The sequence below is a fragment of the Henckelia pumila genome, chromosome 3 (assembly GCF_033568475.1).
Source record: "Henckelia pumila isolate YLH828 chromosome 3, ASM3356847v2, whole genome shotgun sequence".
NCBI lineage: Eukaryota > Viridiplantae > Streptophyta > Magnoliopsida > Lamiales > Gesneriaceae > Henckelia > Henckelia pumila.
Genome location: NC_133122.1, coordinates 19,573,498 through 19,593,257, shown reverse-complemented (window position 1 = coordinate 19,593,257; position 19,760 = coordinate 19,573,498). Strand labels below are relative to the sequence as shown.

Genomic DNA, 19,760 nt, shown 5'->3' with positions numbered 1-19,760 from the left:
CTATTTTCTTGTTATGAATGGATTGGTACCCCACTGCCATTCCCGTTACTTTGTTGCTTCCACCGATGTCAAAATTTTGGATTTTCTTTACTCTTTTTTTTTTTGTTTTGTTTTGTTTTGGTTTTGGGTTGTGTTTTCTTTTGATAACTCTTGGGAAAAAGAACAGATAAATGGATTTTTGTGAGATTTCACATTCGTCCTGTACATCTCATGATCTCATCTATCTATCTATGTCAGCTCGATTTTGGTAACGAGACAAAGTTCCCCGAGAATTTGAGTTTAGTTTGGAATTTTTTTTATAAAAAATTTTTTTACATTTCTAAAAAAAATCTTTCTATGTTTTTTTTTAAAAAAATTTCTATAATTAAAAAGTAATATGTTTAATGTTTTGACATTTGATATCCATCGTTATTTTTGTTTCTAAAAATATATATCACAATTGTTATTTAAAAACTAAACTTAGATGATACATTTTAAAAATATTTACAAAGATGGTTTACAAATATCTCATCCAAATAAATACCGTAAATAATTATAATAGTTGACCGTCAAAAAGATATTTGAAAGCTTAATTGTTTCTTATTATAATGTTGGTAAATAATTAAAGAGTAATGCTATATGTGCCAATTACTTACATTTTAGTTTACATATTTTCTTATTAATTATAAAAATTTCTTTGATCAATGAGGTATTTATTTCTTATTATGGATTGTTTTGTATTTAATGAGAGGAATTATAAGTTGGTGTAAGTCAAAGTGTATTTTACAAGATGTACATTTAGCATTTTTCATAATAAAAACATTATTATAAATTTTTTTGTTTACCGTTAGAAAAGTAACTATAATCACTTTTTATTTTTTAAAAAAATTTAAAACCAAAATATTCAATAATTAATTATAATATAAACTGTAAATTGCTACTCCATAACTTCCTCACTTTTCCATGACATACAATTTCTCCACATGGAAGTATCTATGGTTGGTCAATATTTAAATAAATTATATTATAAGATTTTATTATGTATCATGAGATTTTGACAAAATAAAATTTTGTATTTGTTGAAAAATATTATTATTATCAATATTATGTTGAATGTTGAATATTGAGTTGTAAAATGTGGAAAATTAGTGTGTGATGATGTAGATGATGATGTATTTATTTTTGGACTAATCTCAAATGTGGATCTATAAATAGGTCTTCATTTGTGATGAAAAATACAATTGAGTTGAGAGAAAAATATTATAAAGTGTAGAGTTTGATAAATTTTGAGTTTTGGAGTATTTACTTTTTACCGTAAATTTTTACTTTTTCAAAACACGTTATCAGCACGATCGCTCGAAGGTTCTCTATATTTTCCGACGCTTCAAAATACAAGAAGAAGTCAAAAATATTCAACAAGTAAGAATATTTATTTTATTGTTTATTTATTTATTGTGTATATATTTAATATAAATTATCATGTTATGAAAAAAAAATTAGTTTTTTTTAAAAACTTGTTATAAATCCTGGGAGGATGTTAAGACGACATCCCACACTCCCGGTAAGGGATACGACAAGTATAAAAGCCTTTAAGGTTTTTAAACAATAACGTGATATGATATATGTATATATACTAACTATATCAATATATAATTTCATGTTATTATATAAGAAGTTGTCTAGGACAATGACCTTATAATAACGTGATATGATATATATTTTATTGCGTATATTTAATTATGATTATCATTATATGCATTGTATCATTATCACAAATTTTTATTCAACACATACTCGATTTTTCTTTACCCCCAACGGTCACAAACGGCTAGTTTTTGGCCTTTAAATATTTTCACTCAAACTCATTTTCAATCACACCAAAATTCATTCTTCATCTCAAAACATTTTTTCCTCGGTTTTTTTTCGAAAAAGAAGAAGATGGAGTTTTTGGTTTTTCTAAGGATATTTTTCATAACGATTATGATCATCATGCTCACGAGTTTTGTACTCACCATCGATTTTCCACCACATGCTTTTTCTCTATTTGTACACTTACTTGTACTCATCGTTTATCCATTATTTTGTATTGTCATATTAATGGAAATTAACTAATAAAATGCATTGTTATTTTTCTAGTACCACCATGTCAAACTTGGCAAAGCTTGAATTCGTTGCACTCGATATCACTGGAAAAAATTATATGTCATGGACTCTTGATGTTGAGATGCATCTTGAGTCATTGGGTCTAAGTGAAAGCATTAAAGAAAATAATATATCAACCTCACGAGATAAAGCAAAAACTATGATTTTCTTGCACCGACATCTTGATGAAGGGTTGAAATGTGAGTATCTCACAGAAAAAGACCCAATGACTTTATGGAAATGGCTGAAAGAAAGATTTGAGCATATAAGAGAAGTGATACTCCCGACCGCCCGTGATGAATGGAATACGTTGAGATTCCAAGACTTTAAAAAAGTCAGTGATTATAATTCTGCGATGTATCGAATAGTCTCGCAATTAAAATTCTGTGGACTTGAAGTCACAGAGATGGAAATGCTTGAGAAAACATTTTCCACTTTTCACGCATCGAATATAACTCTACAACAACAGTATAGAGTGCGTGGATTTTCGAGATATTCCGAACTAATCACATGTCTTTTGTGGCGGAAAAGAACAACGAATTGTTAGTAAGAAATCATCAATCCCGACCCACTGGATCAACGGCATTTCCTGAAGCAAATGTCGTAATGAAAAATAAAAACCAAAATCAAAGGAATAGACCAGATTTTGGTCGTGGACGAGGTCGAGGACGTGGGCGTGGACGTGGACGTAGAAATGACCGTGGTCGTGGACGCGGTCGTGGATATGAAAATAATCGAGATAGTTATTTCAGTAACTCATCTCAAAAGAGCGTCACGCACCACCCACTAAAAAGGCAGCATGAAAACATGAGTGAAAATGAAAATCACTCAAAAAGAACCGAGAGTGTTTGTTATAGATGTGGCACTTCGGGACATTGGTCACAAACTTGTCGAGCCCCCGAGCACCTTTGTAAGCTCTATAAAGAATCGATAAAGGGAAAAGGAAAAGAGACCAATTTTGTTGAAAATAGTGACCATTTAATTGGTTCAACTAGTTTCAGTGCTGCAGATTTTTTGAATGATTTCGAAGACATTGATTAAAAGATTGGTGGGACTAGATTGTAACAAATTTGTATTTTTTATGCATTTTTGTATTATAAAGCATGTTATATTTTACATTTGTATTGTACTTAATTTTTTTTTATTACATTTTTGTGAAGTTTGATATGGAAAATGCTATGAGCAAACATGGAAATAATATCATGAAAATTTACATACCGGATAGTGGTACAACGCACACTATTCTGCGAGATGAAAGATATTTCTTGGAACTAAAACCAACAAAAATAATGGTGAATACAATATCAGGTCCTGTAGACTTGATTGAAGGTTTTGGTAAAGCGAAATTTTTGTTACCTAATGGTACAAAATTTTTGATAAATGATGTTTTATATTCACCACGATCGAAAAGAAATTTGTTGAGTTTTAATGATATATATTCTCATGGGTATGATACTGAGACAATGACCGATGAAAATCATAAATATATGTGTCTTACCACATATAAGTCAGGAAAGAAATTTGTAGTTGAGAAACTACCAATGCTCCCTACTGGATTGCATTATACACATATAAGTCCAATTGAATCAAATATGATGATAGATAATTCATCAATATTAACAAATTGGCATGATCGATTGGGACATCCTGGTTCAACAATGATGCGAAGAATTATTGAAAATACACATGGTCATCCACTGAAAGACCAGAAGATCTTTCAGAATAATAAGTTTCAATGTAAAGCATGTTCACTTGGAAAACTTATTATAAGACCATCACCAGCTAAAATCCAAACTGAATCACCCATATTTCTTGAACGTATTCAGGGTGATATTTGTGGGTCAATTCATCCACCATGTGGACCATTTCGATATTTTATGGTATTGATCGATGTCTCTAGCAGATGGTCACATGTATGCTTATTGTCAACTCGGAATGTGGCATTTGCAAGATTGATGGCTCAAATAATAAAATTGCGAAATCAATTTCTCGATTATACAATCAAGAAAATTAGACTTGATAATGCTGGAGAATTTACATCCCAGACTTTCAATGATTATTGTATGTCAATGGGAATCACTGTTGAACATCCTGTAGCTCATGTTCATATGCAAAATGGATTAGCTGAATCATTGATTAAACGTCTACAACTGATTGCTAGACCAATGATTATGAAAACAAAACTCCCTATTTCTATATGGGGACATGCAATTTTACATGTTGCGGCATTAATTCGCATCAGATCAAGTGCATATCATAAATTCTCCTCATTGCAACTTGCATTTGGTAAAGAACCAAATATCTCTCATTTAAGAATTTTTGGATGTATGGTGTATGTGCCTATTGCACCACCTCAACGATCAAATATGGGTCCTCAAAGAAAAATAGGTATTTATATAGGTTATGATAGTCCATCAATCATTCGATATCTTGAGCCTCAGACAGGCGATGTGTTTACAGCACGCTTTGCTGATTGTCAATTTAATGAAGAAATATTCCCAGTGTTAGGGGGAGAAAATAAACACATCGAAAAAGAAATCACATGGTATGTACCATCATTGTTACATTTGGATCCAAGGACCAAACAATGTGAAAAAGATGTACAGCAAATTGTACATTTGCAAAGAATAGCAAATCAAATGCCAGATGCATTTGCGGACACAAAAGGGGTGACAAAATCATATATACATGCTGTAAATGCCCCAACTCGAATTGAAATTCCAAAGAAACAGATTGAAGACACTCATGATGTCATTAAACGCCTGAAGCGTGGAAGGCCAGTCGGTTCCAAGGATAAAAATCCTCGGAAAAGAAAAGGCATAGAGAAGTACGATGATCATAAAATAGAAAATGGTGTTCCAGAAGAAACACCTGATGATGAAAATGTTCTGTCAGAACCACAAACTGACGAGAATCGTGAAATCTCTATCAATTATATTAATACTGGAAAAATATGGAACCGAAAAGACATAGAAGATATTGATGAGATATTTTCTTATAATGTGGCTTGTGACATCATAAATGAAAATGAGGATCATGAACCAAAATCTTTTGGTGAATGTAAAACTCGTCATGATTGGGCCAAATGGAAAGATGTCATCCAGGTTGAATTGGATTCGCTGAATAAAAGCAATGTTTTTGGACCTATAGTCCTCACACCTGAAGGTGTAAAACCTGTTGGATACAAATGGGTTTTTATTCGAAAGCGAAATGAGAAAAATGAAATATTCAGATATAAAGCTAGACTTGTTGCACAAGTTTTTTTTCAAAGGCCTGGAATTGATTATGAAGAAACGTATTCTCCTGTTATGGATGCAATTACGTTTCGATATTTGATTAGTTTGGCAGTGTCTGAAAATTTGGAAATGTGTCTTATGGATGTTGTTACAACTTACTTATACGGATCACTTGATAGTGATATATACATGAAAATCCCTGAAAGATTTAAGATGCCTGAAGCACAAAGTTCAAAATCCAGAGAATTTTATTCTGTAAAATTGCAAAGATCATTATATGGGTTAAAGCAATCCGGCCGAATGTGGTATAATCGGCTAAGTGAGCACTTGATGAAAAAGGGATATGTAAATGATCTAATATTCCCTTGTGTTTTCATCAAGAAACAACATCCGGATGTGTAATTATTGCTGTATATGTTGATGATTTAAACATCATTGGAACGAATAAAGAAATTCAAGAAGTTATGATGTACTTGAAGGAAGAATTCGAAATGAAGGATCTTGGAAAAACCAAGTACTGTCTGGGTTTGCAAATCGAACAAAAAGAATGTGGAATTTTTGTTCACCAGGCAAATTATACAGAAAAGATCCTTAAACGTTTTAATATGGATAAATCAAATCCATTAAGTACTCCAATGGTTGTAAGATCATTAAACATAGAAAAGGATCCATTCCGTCCATGTGAAGATGATGAAGTTATTCTTGGTCCAGAAGTACCATATCTAAGTGCCATTGGTGCCCTTATGTATCTTGCAAATTGCACTAGACCAGATATATCTTTTGCTGTAAATTTATTGGCAAGATTTAGTTCATATCCAACAAAGAGGCACTGGAACGGAATTAAACATATATTTCGTTATCTACGAGGAACGACAGATTTGGGACTTTTGTACTCAAAAGACACCAATCAAAGTATCATTGGTTATGCCGATGCTGGATATTTATCTGATCCACATAAGGCACGTTCCCAAACCGGATATGTATTTACTCGTGGAGGCACCGCAATTTCTTGGCGTTCACAGAAACAAACACTCGTAACAACTTCATCAAATCATGCTGAGATTATTGCGCTACATGAAGCAAGCCGTGAATGTGTTTGGCTAAAATCAATGACACAACATATCCAAACTTCTTGTGGATTATCAGTAGACAAGAAGCCTGTGACGTTGTATGAAGACAATGCTGCATGTATTGCTCAAATAAAAGAAGGATACATCAAAAGTGACAGAACAAAACATATACCCCCAAAGTTCTTTGCCTACACTCAAGAGCTTGAGAAGAATAAAGATATTGATATCTGTTATATTCAATCAAGTGAAAACTCATCAGATCTCTTCACAAAGGCACTTCCCACGACGATATTCAGAAAGCATATATACAACATTGGGATGCGCAATCTACGGAATATGTGAAGAATCACTCATGTTAACATGAGGGGGAGTTTACGTGGCTGCACTCCTTTTCCCTTACTATGGTTTTTATCCCACTGGGTTTTTCCTAGTAAGGTTTTTAACGAGGCAGTATAAAACACGTAATGAAGACAGTCATCATATCACGATCATCATCACAAGGGGGAGTGTTGAAAAATATTATTATTATCAATATTATGTTGAATGTTGAATATTGAGTTGTAAAATGTGGAAAATTAGTGTGTGATGATGTAGATGATGATGTATTTATTTTTGGACTAATCTCAAATGTGGATCTATAAATAGGTCTTCATTTGTGATGAAAAATACAATTGAGTTGAGAGAAAAATATTATAAAGTGTAGAGTTTGATAAATTTTGAGTTTTGGAGTATTTACTTTTTACCGTAAATTTTTACTTTTTCATAACAGTATTGGATTTTTTGTGATACAAGAATTGATGTACATGTAACATCATGTACTACTTTTATATTCATATATACTAGCATCTTGTTGCACACATTACGTGCTGAATAGTTTTTTTTTATAATAAAATTATATTTCAATTAAAACAGTCAATTAAAGTGATTGTATTATATATTAAATTCAAAAATTGGGGAGAAAAAAAAAGATAAGAAATATTTAAATTAAAAAAAATAAATAAGAAATAAATCATAATTGAGGGGGAAAAAATTGAGATATTGGAGGGAACATTCAATTTATTGGCATACCAAGAGACCAAATGCTCTTACATAATATTTCTCCCGTCCCATATATATTGTCCTCTTTGGATTTTCACATAGATTAAGAAAAATGTATTGGGAAAGCAAATTTTATATAAACTTTCTATTTTATCCCTATTCAATGTATTAAAAAATGATTGCACAATTTTCAAGGCATAGTTAATAGGGGTATATTAGTAAAGAAATGTAAACAAATATTATTAAATATGATATATGACTATATATTTGAAACAAAAAAAAACGTGAACAATATAATTGGGACGGATGGAATATACATGAATAGATATACACACACAAAATTGGACGGAAAGAAATCTATCTAACTAAACCCATATTAATGGATAAATGGATCCTCGGCCCCGGGAAAAAAGGGTCCGAAGGAAGATCCATCCATTGCCGAATGCTACCCCTTAACGGGTCGGGTTTGGCTATTTTGGGCTTTTTGGCACCAAATTTGTTGTGGGCATTGAAGGCCTGATGAGCATATATTCTTTTTCCCGCCACTCAAACGAGTCGAAAAATTTCAATCGACCGATGCCCTCACAACCACCGTGCCTCGCCGTATTCGATCACGATGTATGGCAACTCGGCGGCGATGACTGCTAAAACGAAACTCCAATCGAAGTCGTCCAGTGATTGCTGGAGCGTCCTGGCCTTGTACTTTCCCCACATCAATCCTAAAGATTCAGAGCTCAGACACTGCATAACATCCGATCTATTTCGCTTCTTCTCCTCTCCTTCAGGTCAACAATTTGTTTCCCAGGTACGCGCATTTTCGTAATGATGCATTTGCACCGTGCATTTTGATAAGTATAAGTGACGATTATTAAATTGCAAGATATGACTACTCTCTTTTTTCTCGATTTAGGTAATGGTCACTTGAAATTGAAAAAATGCAATCAAAGTCTGGCTTCGAATGATATCGTTTTACGTCCGCATTCCCGAGCTAAATACTAAATCTAAAGGCAGCGTCTTCATTAGCATAAGAATTTTGCGAGCAGGGTAGTTTTATTGCATGACTAACGTTTGATTGAATCTACTTATCCTATACTGATATTGGGATACAAATTATTATGTGATCGTACAAGAAAGGCTATTTTTTGCGTAACTTTCTCACTTGATGGATAGGTAAAAGAGGATGATCACTTTTTCTACCTACCTTTGGACTTCCAGCAGTTCCGGAAAGTATGTGCCGTTGAGGAATTTTTCGTAGCATTAGAGGAAAAATCTAAAGATGCTCTGCTGTGCATGGGTGCTGCAGTTCACAAGGTACATAGAAAGATTAGTATTTGTGTATTTTAAGGAGCCAATGCATGTTGTGCCTGGAAATGACTTTGGCATACTGTCAAAATTCAAGCAGGTCCTTTTCATAAAAGAAGATCCGAGTGAAAATAATGCAAAGGTTAATATTCGTTTGCACAACTACCCGGAGTCCATGATTGCTTTGAAAAATCTGAAGGCTGCCTATATTGGTAATGCTGTGAATCTTTTCAACCATAGTTTTTAATAAATAGGATTTATATGTGATGGAAATTGCTTTACCGGGCAAATAAGTGCCCTTCCTTAATTGGATGATAGACAGGCTTGTATCAGTACGTGGAACAGTGATAAAAGTTAGTACAGTCCGCCCTCTGGTGATGCAAATGAGTTTTTCTTGTGCTAAATGTGGGACTACCATTACATGTGACTTTCCTGACGGGAAATTTTCTCCTCCGTCGAAATGTGAAATGCAAGCTTGCAAAAGTCGATATTTTGATCCAATCAGATCTAGTGCTCGATCGATTGATTTCCAAAAGATCAGGTGTGGCTGTGGACATTTCATTGTCATGATTGAGGTAGTGTTCGTATCCTCTGAAAAAAGTGATTATGGAAAATCCATAATCACCATTTCAGATTTGTTGAGAAAAATCCATAATCACTTTTTTAAGAGGTAGCAAATACTACCTAATAAATTCCCTCCTCAAATATCATCCTATATGTCTGATACTTTCTTATTGTCATGTAATGTGATTTATAGGATTCAGGAGCTACTGAAATCCGAACATCACGAAGAAGGGCGTGTTCCCCGAACTGTTGAATGTGAGCTGACTGAAGATCTTGTGGATGCATGCGTTCCTGGAGATGTTGTGACTGTCACTGGCATAATACGAGTGATCAATAATTATATGGATATTGGAGGAGGTACTTGAAATTATCTGCCCCAACATCCACAATATTCTCCCAGTCTTATGCACCATCTATTGAGGACTTGGAAGGATTTTTAAGATGAAAGTCAAAATTTTACCGTCTCCTCAACTTTTGTCCTGTTGTTGATGTATCTTCATTTATTTATCTCGTTTTCCCAAAACAGTAGTTTTTTTGTCAGATATATCTAACTTTATATTTCAAATGTGTTACATCAGGTTTTTTAAAACCAGCAAACAACAAAGATTTTCCTTCTGTCTAATCTAGCTAGGTCCCGATGATATATATCCCAATACCATCATCATCATCCACCCAACAAAATATTTTCATTATCTACATGATTTCTTAATATGTATTGAAAAGAAACACTTTGATTTCTTTTGTGGCAGGAAAATCAAAAGGCAAAAATCAAGCACTGTATTATTTATACATCGAAGTTGTTTCAATAACAAACTCAAAATCACACTCCCTGACTGAGGATAGGCAAAACGCCAATGCCAAGAATAAAGAGAGTTTTGATTTACATTCATTTTCTCCCAGAGATCTAGAATTCATTGTAAAGTTCTCTGAGGAGCATGGCTCTGATGTCTTTCGTCAAGTTCTGCAATCAATTTGTCCATCCATTTATGGGCATGAACTTGTTAAAGGTACATGAACATGATTTTGATTTGACTTTCTTTCACCATGAAAAATCAGATCTTAAGAACCATCGTTTCGCTGTGCAGTTTTAATTTTAAGAATGTCATCTAGCTTTATCCAGGAACAAGCATTTAGATTGTAGGTATAATATTGGCACTGTTCAATCAAAACCATGATTCTGGTGATGCATCAGCCTTAGCTCCTTACACACACCACATTCTTTTTTTCTAAATATGACAGTTATACATAATTCAATGATGGATCATCTCTATTATACGTAAGTGAGGTTTGCATCTTATTACCAGGCAATTGCTAGAGCCTAGAAATCTGTAAACCTTATCTTATTTTTGACCTGAAATGCCCCCACTTTCCATCCAGTGGTATAGAATAGAATCTAACTCATCTTAACCTGTAATTCATGATGGAATATCGTGGTGCATTTTCTGGTACTTAATAAAATATACCGTTTATTCCAATTGTTCTTTACGAAGAGATATTCAGTTTCTCTCATCACATGAGCACATGCTTTACAAGCATACTGCAGAAGTTGTATTGTTTATGCATTTTAATAGTATAGCTGGTTTGTTGAATTCAAATATAAATCTGGATGTCAAAAGATGGTGAATGTGCTAACAGCCGGAATTACATTGTCCCTGTTTGGTGGTGTTCGAAAACATTCCACGGATCAGAATAAGGTACCTGTCAGAGGAGATATCCATATAATTATTGTTGGTACGTAATCACTGTTCTTTTTTTTTTTTTTTCTTGCATTAGACTGGAACCAACTTTACCTACCCTTTTAGTTTTTCCGTGTCCAAAATTCACCTACAGTTTATGGGAGTCTTTAAACTCTGGCATTTTGATATTTATAATTTATCCATTTAATTAGGTGATCCTGGACTTGGTAAAAGCCAACTTCTTCAAGCAGCAGCTTCAGTTTCTCCACGTGGCATATATGTTTGTGGTAATGCCACAACAAATGCCGGTCTTACGGTTGCAGTGGTAAAAGATCCTATGACAAGTGACTACGCTTTTGAAGCTGGTACATTGTCTTCTGCCACTTCTATAACCAAGTTGACTGTTTTGGGAGTGTCAAGTTTTATCTGGAAATTAATACTAGCATCTTAATTGCTGAAGATTTTGGTTTGATGTCCATTCCTTCTTTTTCTCTTTCTATCTCTTGTTTCAAACTAAATAATTGGTGGTTGTTTGATTTCAAATTCTACTCTTTCAGATGTCAATTTACCATGCAGATCCTTGTATTTATGATTTATCCTATCATATAGTTAAAGACACGAGCACCATTCCATAAAAAAAAATGAAACATTTCTTCACATGAATAAATTTTCATGCATATTTATAGAGCGTATAAAGTTCCTGGTATTTTGTTGGATAAGGTTTTGCTACTCTTATTTAACCTTTATCTCTCAGAGAATATACAAATTTTAAGAAACATCATTTTAAAAAATTTCTTTTTCCAAGTAAGAGACAAAATTTTGATCTATGTACTCGGTTAACTTAGAAATAATGTCAGGGACCAATGCTCTTTATTTTTTAATCTAAATTGTTTGTGTTCCATAACATTTAGATGTAGTTCTTCATGTGTATTAAAACTTATAAGCGTTAACAAGTTGAGAATACGGGGCAGACGTGGAAGAACAGAACAAGTGAAGACAAGAGCAGGGGAAGGGATATCTTAGAAAAGCAAAAAATCTGTTTTTGGTACTCATATAAACTGAACATCCTGATGTCAAATGACCTACAAACAGGCCAAAACCTGTGAGATTGAATGATTAGTTTCCACATATACAGTTATATAACATTTAGGAAGCTAAACACTTCAGCACGAAGATTCCCTTAGCTGAGCTAAATATTATTTTCATCTGTTCCTCATATATAGAAATTCAATCAGATCATGCTCACATAGGCTTTGTACACAAAGTAAACATGTATGGCTAAAAATCAACAGTGATGTTCTTTTACAGGTGCCATGGTACTCGCTGACCGCGGATTATGCTGTATTGATGAGTTCGACAAAATGTCAGCTGAACACCAGGTTTGTCAACTCGTGATTCGTTCCAAGGACAAGACTGTTTGTTATCCAAATGAAACTTTGTTATCATGTAATGTCTTAAGGCACTATTGGAAGCCATGGAACAGCAGTGTGTGTCTGTTGCAAAGGCTGGACTTGTGGCAAGTTTATCAGCAAGAACATCTGTTTTAGCAGCAGCAAACCCTGCTGGGGGTCATTACAAGTATTGCCACTAATTTAGATCCAAACTATGGTTTACTGACTTTTCACCCTTTATTGCCCAGTATTCATTATGTCCAAAAAATTTCTTTTTCCTTTCCTTTTTCGAAATGGAAAGTGGAACAAAGGGTTACCTACTGGCTTTCTGTATGCATACCCTGAATCAGATTATCTAGTATTGATCGCTTCTATACAATTTAGTTTAAGCATTAGTTTCAACTGTTTTCATGTGTGGAGTCTAATTGCAGCCGTGCAAAAACTGTGAACGAGAATCTGAAAATGAATGCTGCACTCCTCTCACGATTTGATTTGGTTTTCATATTACTTGATAAGCCTGATGAATTGCTGGATAAGAGGCTTTCCGAGCACGTAATGTCAGTAAGTCATTCTGCCAGCTGTCAAGACAGATGCATGAGTATAAGATATTCAATAGCTGGTTTTAAGCACTTGATTTTAGGTCACTTATCCGGAAGACTTATGCTTCACTGTCTTGCTGAACCTTAATATGCACTCTGTACAAGCATTTCTTGGAGTTAAATGAATATTTTGATAACTTGATGCCCCAAATATATTGGGAGACCATTTCAAATGCTCAAGTATGGATTTGTTAGGAAAGTATTGCAATAATTAAAATTTAAGGACATGCAACAATTCATAGCAAGCTTGTAAAGCCCGAATGCTTGCATGATAAAATGCTCAGGCTAAAAATACCTGCTAGTACTGTTTCACGCTGAATAATAGAAATTATATATGGATGAGTTTTCACATTCTTATTGACACAGTACTTTTTTTGTTATTGCTTTTATTGTTCTACCATTCCTGAAGAACAATGTACAACCTACTCCGAATCAAGGAAACACTTGATAGACCAGTCAGCTCTTTATAAACTTATTCTCTTTATAAAGCGTCTGGAGACCATCAATCAATTAGTGTCATGTAGTCTTAATATACATTAAACCATCATATAAAAGCTATTCTGATTCAAAATATTAATCATGGTATTATATTATTCACAGCTTCATGCTGGTAATGGCCGTGCGTCACCCTCAGGAAAGAGGTTATGTAGAGGTGATGTTTCAATATTTGCAAATCATTCACCTTATGATTCTCTTGACCCCAAGTTTAAATTGCCACAATGCAGAACTGAGGGATACTAGAGGCATAGATATGAATTTAAAAAGTGGTTCCTTGGTTACGAGGTTGAGACTGGACCCAAAGAAAGAAAGTGATTTTGTTCCCCTGCCCGGTCCACTTTTGCGTAAATACATTGCTTATGCGAGGACTTTTGTCTTTCCAAGGTGACCTGTTCTTAATCAGAATGTAAAATTTTATTTAGTGCTATATTAACTTGCAAACTATTCTTCAATTAAGGATGACAAAACCAGCAGCAGATATTCTGCAGAAGTTTTATTTACAACTAAGAGACCATAATACGTCTCTTGATAGCACTCCAATAACAGCAAGGCAGCTAGAAAGCTTGGTAAGACTAGCAGAAGCTAGAGCTAGGGTTGATTTGAGGGAAGAAATTAGCACTCAAGATGCTCTGGTAAGTATCCTGTATGGAATGGTTGTTCCACAATGGTTGTTAACATTATGCACATTCAGAATTGTTTTTTGTACCGAAATTTCACAGGATGTTGTTGAAATAATGAAAGATTCATTGTATGATAAATATGTTGACGAGAATGGGATTGTTGATTTTGGACGAAGTGGTGGAATGAGTCAACAGAAAGAAGCCAAACGCTTTTTAAGTGCATTGAATAAGCAATCCGAGTTGCAGCAGAAAGATTGTTTCTCTATATCTGTATGGACTGGACATATTCCTTTCTTCCATTGATCTGTATTTAACAACCAAAACAACTGTGGAGACAAGAGTCTGATTCACCAATCTTTTATGCAGGAAATATATAGTTTGGCTGATAAAATCAGTTTAAGGGTTGCAGATATCGACACATTCGTGGATAATTTAAACAATGTTGGTTATCTTTTGAAAAAAGGCTCAAAGACATACCAGGTTTTGTGCTATTTTGACTTCATAAATTCATATGGCATTTTTAGGCAAAGTGCTGGTGTTATCTTTAAGCACTTCAGTTATACGCCAGTGCACATAAATATTATTTGACAAAGTTCTGCACTTGAACAATCCATATTAAGGATTTCCAATTTTTTTGTACTGCAGGTGCTATCTTCTTCTTATTCTCGCAGTCAGTCATTATCTAGGTTAAGATAAGACCTGCAGCTCTATGGAACAGGCTAAGCTGTGACGATTGGTTGGTTCTTCTTGATATCTTCAGCTATCACGTGATGGTTAACTCATGAGCTGGGATAATTGTGTTTTATATTATGTTGAGTGTCATTAGGCACTCACAAAACCTTTAACAAAGTCCATATCAAATATACTGGCTGTGAACCTTTACGTTATTAGTGTATTGTAAAACCTTTGGACAACTGTGAATCAATCTGACACAGAGAGTGTATGCTATAAAGTGCCAAAGATTCCCCCGTTGGTTGTTTATACAGGTAACAAGATTATGTTCATGCACTGCTGGTTTCTGTAGCATATCTAACTATCACATTCTTCTGCTAATTTAGGATCCCCCATGCAAGCAGAATCAGAACCCTCCCAAAAATCAGCAGTAGTTAGCCATAAAAAATGATCAAGTTCAAGTATGCGTTCCTTTTCTACCATTCTTTCGTTAAATTATACCCATTGCTTTTTATTCCGAGTCACCCATTTAGTCCTTGAAAATGCCATTGCAATAGTTGCAGACAAATGCCATCTTTTTTTCCCTTTGTTTGAACATGTGGAAGCGGCCTATAGTCCGTTTTCGAGTGGTTTTGCATATTCATTCTGATTCACTTTTGCCATTATCGGATACATGATTTATCATGCCAAATAAGGGTATATCCATGTGCTCATATTTTAATTCCTTAAGCCATAATGGCATTTTTACAAATGACAATGGATCTACATGCGGTGTCGATAATGGATCTCCACCGTGACCATTTTCCACTTCGAGATTCAGAACCAAGGTATTCCAATCAGCTAGTACTGAATTTAATATGATTCCATCACAAATCGGCGTATTCCAGTTGTCATTGCTCCAGTTAAGCCTTTAAAAAAATGGTACTACATTACCACATTTGATTCTATATGATCATTAACATGTTGAGAACAGTCTACAATGTTGGAAAATTTCCATTTCTTTTCCTTAATTTTAAGTATATAACTATTACATTGACTTCTAAGCAGACTAGGAATCGCCTTCATCTTCTTGGTCTGCAGGATCAAGCCTCCACTCACTATGATAATATGAGTTTGGCAATCCCAACCAAAACTTGAAAGCCTCCGCTGCTTTTTTTCTTTCCCTTCTTCTGTCTTGTCTAGCCCTAGAGGCATGCTTACTGGTGAACATCCTCGAGTGCATTTCTACATAGATTCTCTTGTACTTTGTTTTATTCGGATGTATCCCATTTTCCTCCATGCATGCAACAATCTCCAGAGCTTTCTTGAAGAAAGCTGCCCTGACACAAATATCCGCCACAGCATCTAAGAGTCCTTCATCCGGTTTCAATGGTGGCACAGCAGACAAAGTACTAGATTCTTCGCCTCCATTTTCAATCGCACACCTCTCCTTTATTTCATTCCATAGTAAAAGTGCTTCTCCTGGCTTTCTAGCCAATGCTATCCCATTTGCCAAACTTCCATAAGTGGCCACGTTTGGATAAAATCCGTTTTCTTTCATTCGCTGAATTACACTTTTAGCTTCATCAACCTTTCCAAGTTTGCAGTATCCTTCCACAAGCATGTTCCATGCAATTAAATCAACTTTCACCCGAGAGTCGATGAGCATCTCATCAAACACCTTGGCAGCTAATTTTGGCTGGCCAGATGAAGCAAAAGCTTTCATCAAAGTAGTATAACTGACTTTTGTAGGAGCAATACCTCTTTTCCTCATCTCATTAAAGTATGATAGTGCACCTGCACTGTCATCAACCAATATGCATCCATCGATTAATGTATTATACGAAACCACATCTGGTTCAATTTTTACCTCATCAATCATCTCCCTAATGAAAATCTCTGCCTTATCAATCTGCAGTTGCTGACAATATCCCTTCAGAAGAATATTATACGTGACAAGGTTAGCAGGCACATGTATTCTAGCCATCTCGGCCAGCACTTGTCGAGCCTTGTCCATCGATCCAGCCTTTACAAATGCAGAAATAACGGTTGTGTAAGTTACATGGTCTGGATGGCTAGTACTATCTTTTTGATGCCTCATGGCTTCCAGCATCCTCACTGTGTCAGCAACTCGACCCGCCTTCATATAACCTTTCATTAAGGTCGTGTAGATTCTTGAATCAGGCGTGAACAATCTAGACAATTCCGGTGGCTCACTGCTTAAATCCATTGAGTTTGGAAGTAATATCTCAAACACGTCATTCCCATTACTCAGTTCATCATCCAGATACTGATCTTCGTAACATGATTCTCTCAAAATCCTACAAAGGTCTTTCCTTCCTTCTCTCATACCCTGAACCAAATTCTCTGCAGTCTCTAAATCACCGAAACCTACATAAGCAGCAACTAAGGAATGCAACGTTGTCACACACAAAGCTATCCCCTTTTCAATCACCCTCTCCAAAACAAACACAAGCAAGTCTTTCCTCCCGACTCTTGCGCACAGCTTGATCATGATATTATAAGTCAATGCATCCGGCTCACATCCAAACTCTGCCATTTCATCAAACAGTTGGTGAAACCTCTTTGTATCACCAAGATTGGCACAAGAATTGAGCACGGCGTTGTAAGCACCCGTGTCCGGCTTCGAGTCCTTAACTACCTCAGCATCCGCAAATCGTCTTATCCTTTTTATCACCGAATTGAATAGTTTTATTGCTTCAAAAGGGCCGTCGTCTCCCGAAGCAGCGAGCTTACTTATCACAGCACTCCACGCCTTGACGTGGGGGAGATAACCAGACTTGAGCATGGATTTGACAATAGATGTGGCATAAAGAGTGTGTCCCCCTTTGGCGGCTGCCACCGCTAGTAGCCCAAGGGAATTGGCATCGAGTCGGTGGAGCTGGCGTTCGAGGCGGAGCCTTTGAATGATCGATTGGGCTCTAGCCAAGCCTTCCGCCGTATTTTGATAGGATAATTGTGAAACTAGTCGGCTCAAGCAAGTGGGATTTGGAAGGTGGGATTGTTGGTTGTAAAGCAACCAAGCTTCTTCAGTTTTCCTTTGCTGGAGTAGAGTGAGTAGTGCTTGGTCTAGGGAATTGGGAATCTGTTTTTGAGTAGCTGGGTAAGAAAGATAGGTGTCGGAGGAATCGGTACTTGTTCGGACAACGAATGATAGAGGTTTTTGGGTTGCAGGAGGAGAAGAAGAAGAAGAACAGCCGACGGAAGGGAAGAGGGTGGCGGAGGAAGGCGGCGGCGCGGCCCAGTGGAGGATGAGCTTGTGGGTGGCGCTCATGGCTGGCCCATTTGGTTTGGAAAAAGTGTGGATTTTTATTTGGGAATCTTGGAGGGAGTTTCGGTGATAAGATGGATATTATTTGAAGTTAATGGTTTGATTTTTATTATATTATTTTCGAGTAAGTTAATTGTTTGATTTTGGGTGGAGACGGCAAGTACTACGTCTTACACTCATACTTTGTGTGATGTGCTATTGTTTGGCACACGAGAATTGATTGATGTGAGATTTTTTAAAAATGGCATTACAAATCTCCGTAATAAAATTTGGCTTTAATTTAAGTTAATTTTTAAAACTAATATTTAATTATGTTAATTCCAAATTCATCCTTTAGATCATTTTTACATTAACGTACAAATATATTACTATAATTATATATAGAACTACTACATATTTTATTAGACAACTTTTTTTCACTTATGTATATATTAATTTTTTTGCTTTTGTTTCATATTCGAATTTATTTTTTCGATAGTTAATTTAAATTAATAACAAAATTTTAATAAAATTATAACATCTTATTGAATTAGTTAAATTTTTAGTACTAAAAATTTATTAATCATTTAGTTATACGTGTAAAAAAAAATCGAAATAATTTAAAATCATGACTGATTGTTTTTTTTTAATAAAAAAAACCAACAATTCCATATTACTATCGAAAAAAATTTGTTTTATTACAAATTGAATATAGAAAAAAATATAAACAAATTTAATAATAAACAATAATATTTCTAGTTTCTAGTTTCAAAACATAATAATAATAAATATAATAATAAGTAAACCATAGTCTTATTATTATTTGACCCATATTTAAATTAATAGATCAAATTGTAAACTGCATATACATTAAACTTTATTATTTATTATTACCAACTTTTTACTATAATTAATAATATTATCATCTTATTTTCTTCTTATTTCTCAGGTTATGGATTTAATTATTATTATTAATAATATTTTTTATACGGTATGGCAAAAACCCAACCCTAAATACGACGTCTTATAACTTGTGTGATGTCCTCTTATTTGACACAAGATAATTGGTTGATGAGGTTAAAACTATTATTTAGTTATGATAAGTTCCAAATTTATCTTTTAGATCATTTTTACATTGAGTCGGTTTGCAAATTTGGTGGCTCATACATTGGCTAACCGGTAGATGAGATTCTAGTATATGGGTAATACCCAAATCATGCATTCAATGGTTCCTATTTTTACACATAGACATAATTAATTATATTAACCGGTAGATGAGATCCTAGTATATGGGTAATACCCAAATCATGCATTCAATGGTTCCTATTTTTACACATAGACATAATTAATTATATATTGTTGACGTGACAAATCATGAAACATTATATCTATCATTGCGGTAATATCCATATGCTAGGTTGAAATGTACCTGGCTAACCATGCATGGGTTTATCCTTAACTAATTCGGTGGATTAGAATGGAAGTTCTATCATTCCTTCTTTGTTATCTCTTGTTGTAATGAATGATATTATGTTTTAATGTTTATTTTATTTTTAAAAAAATAAAAATAAAATAAAAAATGGGTCCCTATTGAGCCGGGCCCTGAGGCAATGGCCTCTCTCGCCTTCTATTAAAGGTAAAATAGGGTCGAGACCAGTTTTGTAACTCTCCTATCTAGTTCTCTTCTTGAAAATAATTGAGAAATTTTTTTCTCTTGATCTCG

At 34.6% G+C, this 19,760-nt stretch overlaps 2 protein-coding genes across 3 annotated transcripts; one reads left to right on the top strand and one right to left on the bottom strand.

Moving 5' to 3' along the window:
- The first annotated feature begins 8,045 nt into the window (after positions 1-8,045).
- On the top strand, positions 8,046-15,075 carry LOC140892004 (probable DNA helicase MCM8). 2 transcript variants are annotated; one of them, XM_073300728.1, is made up of 17 exons: positions 8,046-8,270; positions 8,636-8,776; positions 8,868-8,979; positions 9,086-9,308; positions 9,525-9,688; positions 10,081-10,338; positions 10,967-11,062; positions 11,220-11,372; positions 12,316-12,386; positions 12,467-12,585; positions 12,830-12,959; positions 13,598-13,649; positions 13,723-13,879; positions 13,953-14,127; positions 14,215-14,385; positions 14,482-14,595; positions 14,761-15,075. In XM_073300728.1, exons 1-17 carry the CDS (start codon positions 8,082-8,084, stop codon positions 14,809-14,811), a joined length of 2,376 nt encoding a protein of 791 aa, XP_073156829.1. In that variant the 5' UTR covers positions 8,046-8,081; the 3' UTR covers positions 14,812-15,075. The 2 variants fall into 2 exon arrangements, with proteins under 2 accessions (XP_073156829.1, XP_073156830.1); XM_073300729.1 differs by lacking the exon at positions 8,046-8,270 and adding an exon at positions 8,399-8,509.
- A 634-nt stretch (positions 15,076-15,709) lies between these two features.
- LOC140890937 (pentatricopeptide repeat-containing protein At3g09650, chloroplastic) lies at positions 15,710-18,121 on the bottom strand. Its single transcript, XM_073299114.1, has one exon. It carries the CDS (start codon positions 18,059-18,061, stop codon positions 15,836-15,838), a length of 2,226 nt encoding a protein of 741 aa, XP_073155215.1. The 5' UTR covers positions 18,062-18,121; the 3' UTR covers positions 15,710-15,835.
- Positions 18,122-19,760: the final 1,639 nt, after the last annotated feature.

Bases quoted from the DNA above. Each gene is read 5' to 3' on its own strand.
- LOC140890937 (XM_073299114.1), bottom strand. From the start codon at position 18,061: ATGAGCGCCACCCACAAGCTCATCCTCCACTGGGCCGCGCCGCCGCCT.
- LOC140892004 (XM_073300728.1), top strand. From the start codon at position 8,082: ATGTATGGCAACTCGGCGGCGATGACTGCTAAAACGAAACTCCAATCG. The intron at 9,689-10,080 runs GTACTTGAAATT...CTTTTGTGGCAG, and splicing joins TTATATGGATATTGGAGGAG to GAAAATCAAAAGGCAAAAAT. The intron at 12,960-13,597 runs GTAAGTCATTCT...TATTATTCACAG, and splicing joins TTTCCGAGCACGTAATGTCA to CTTCATGCTGGTAATGGCCG.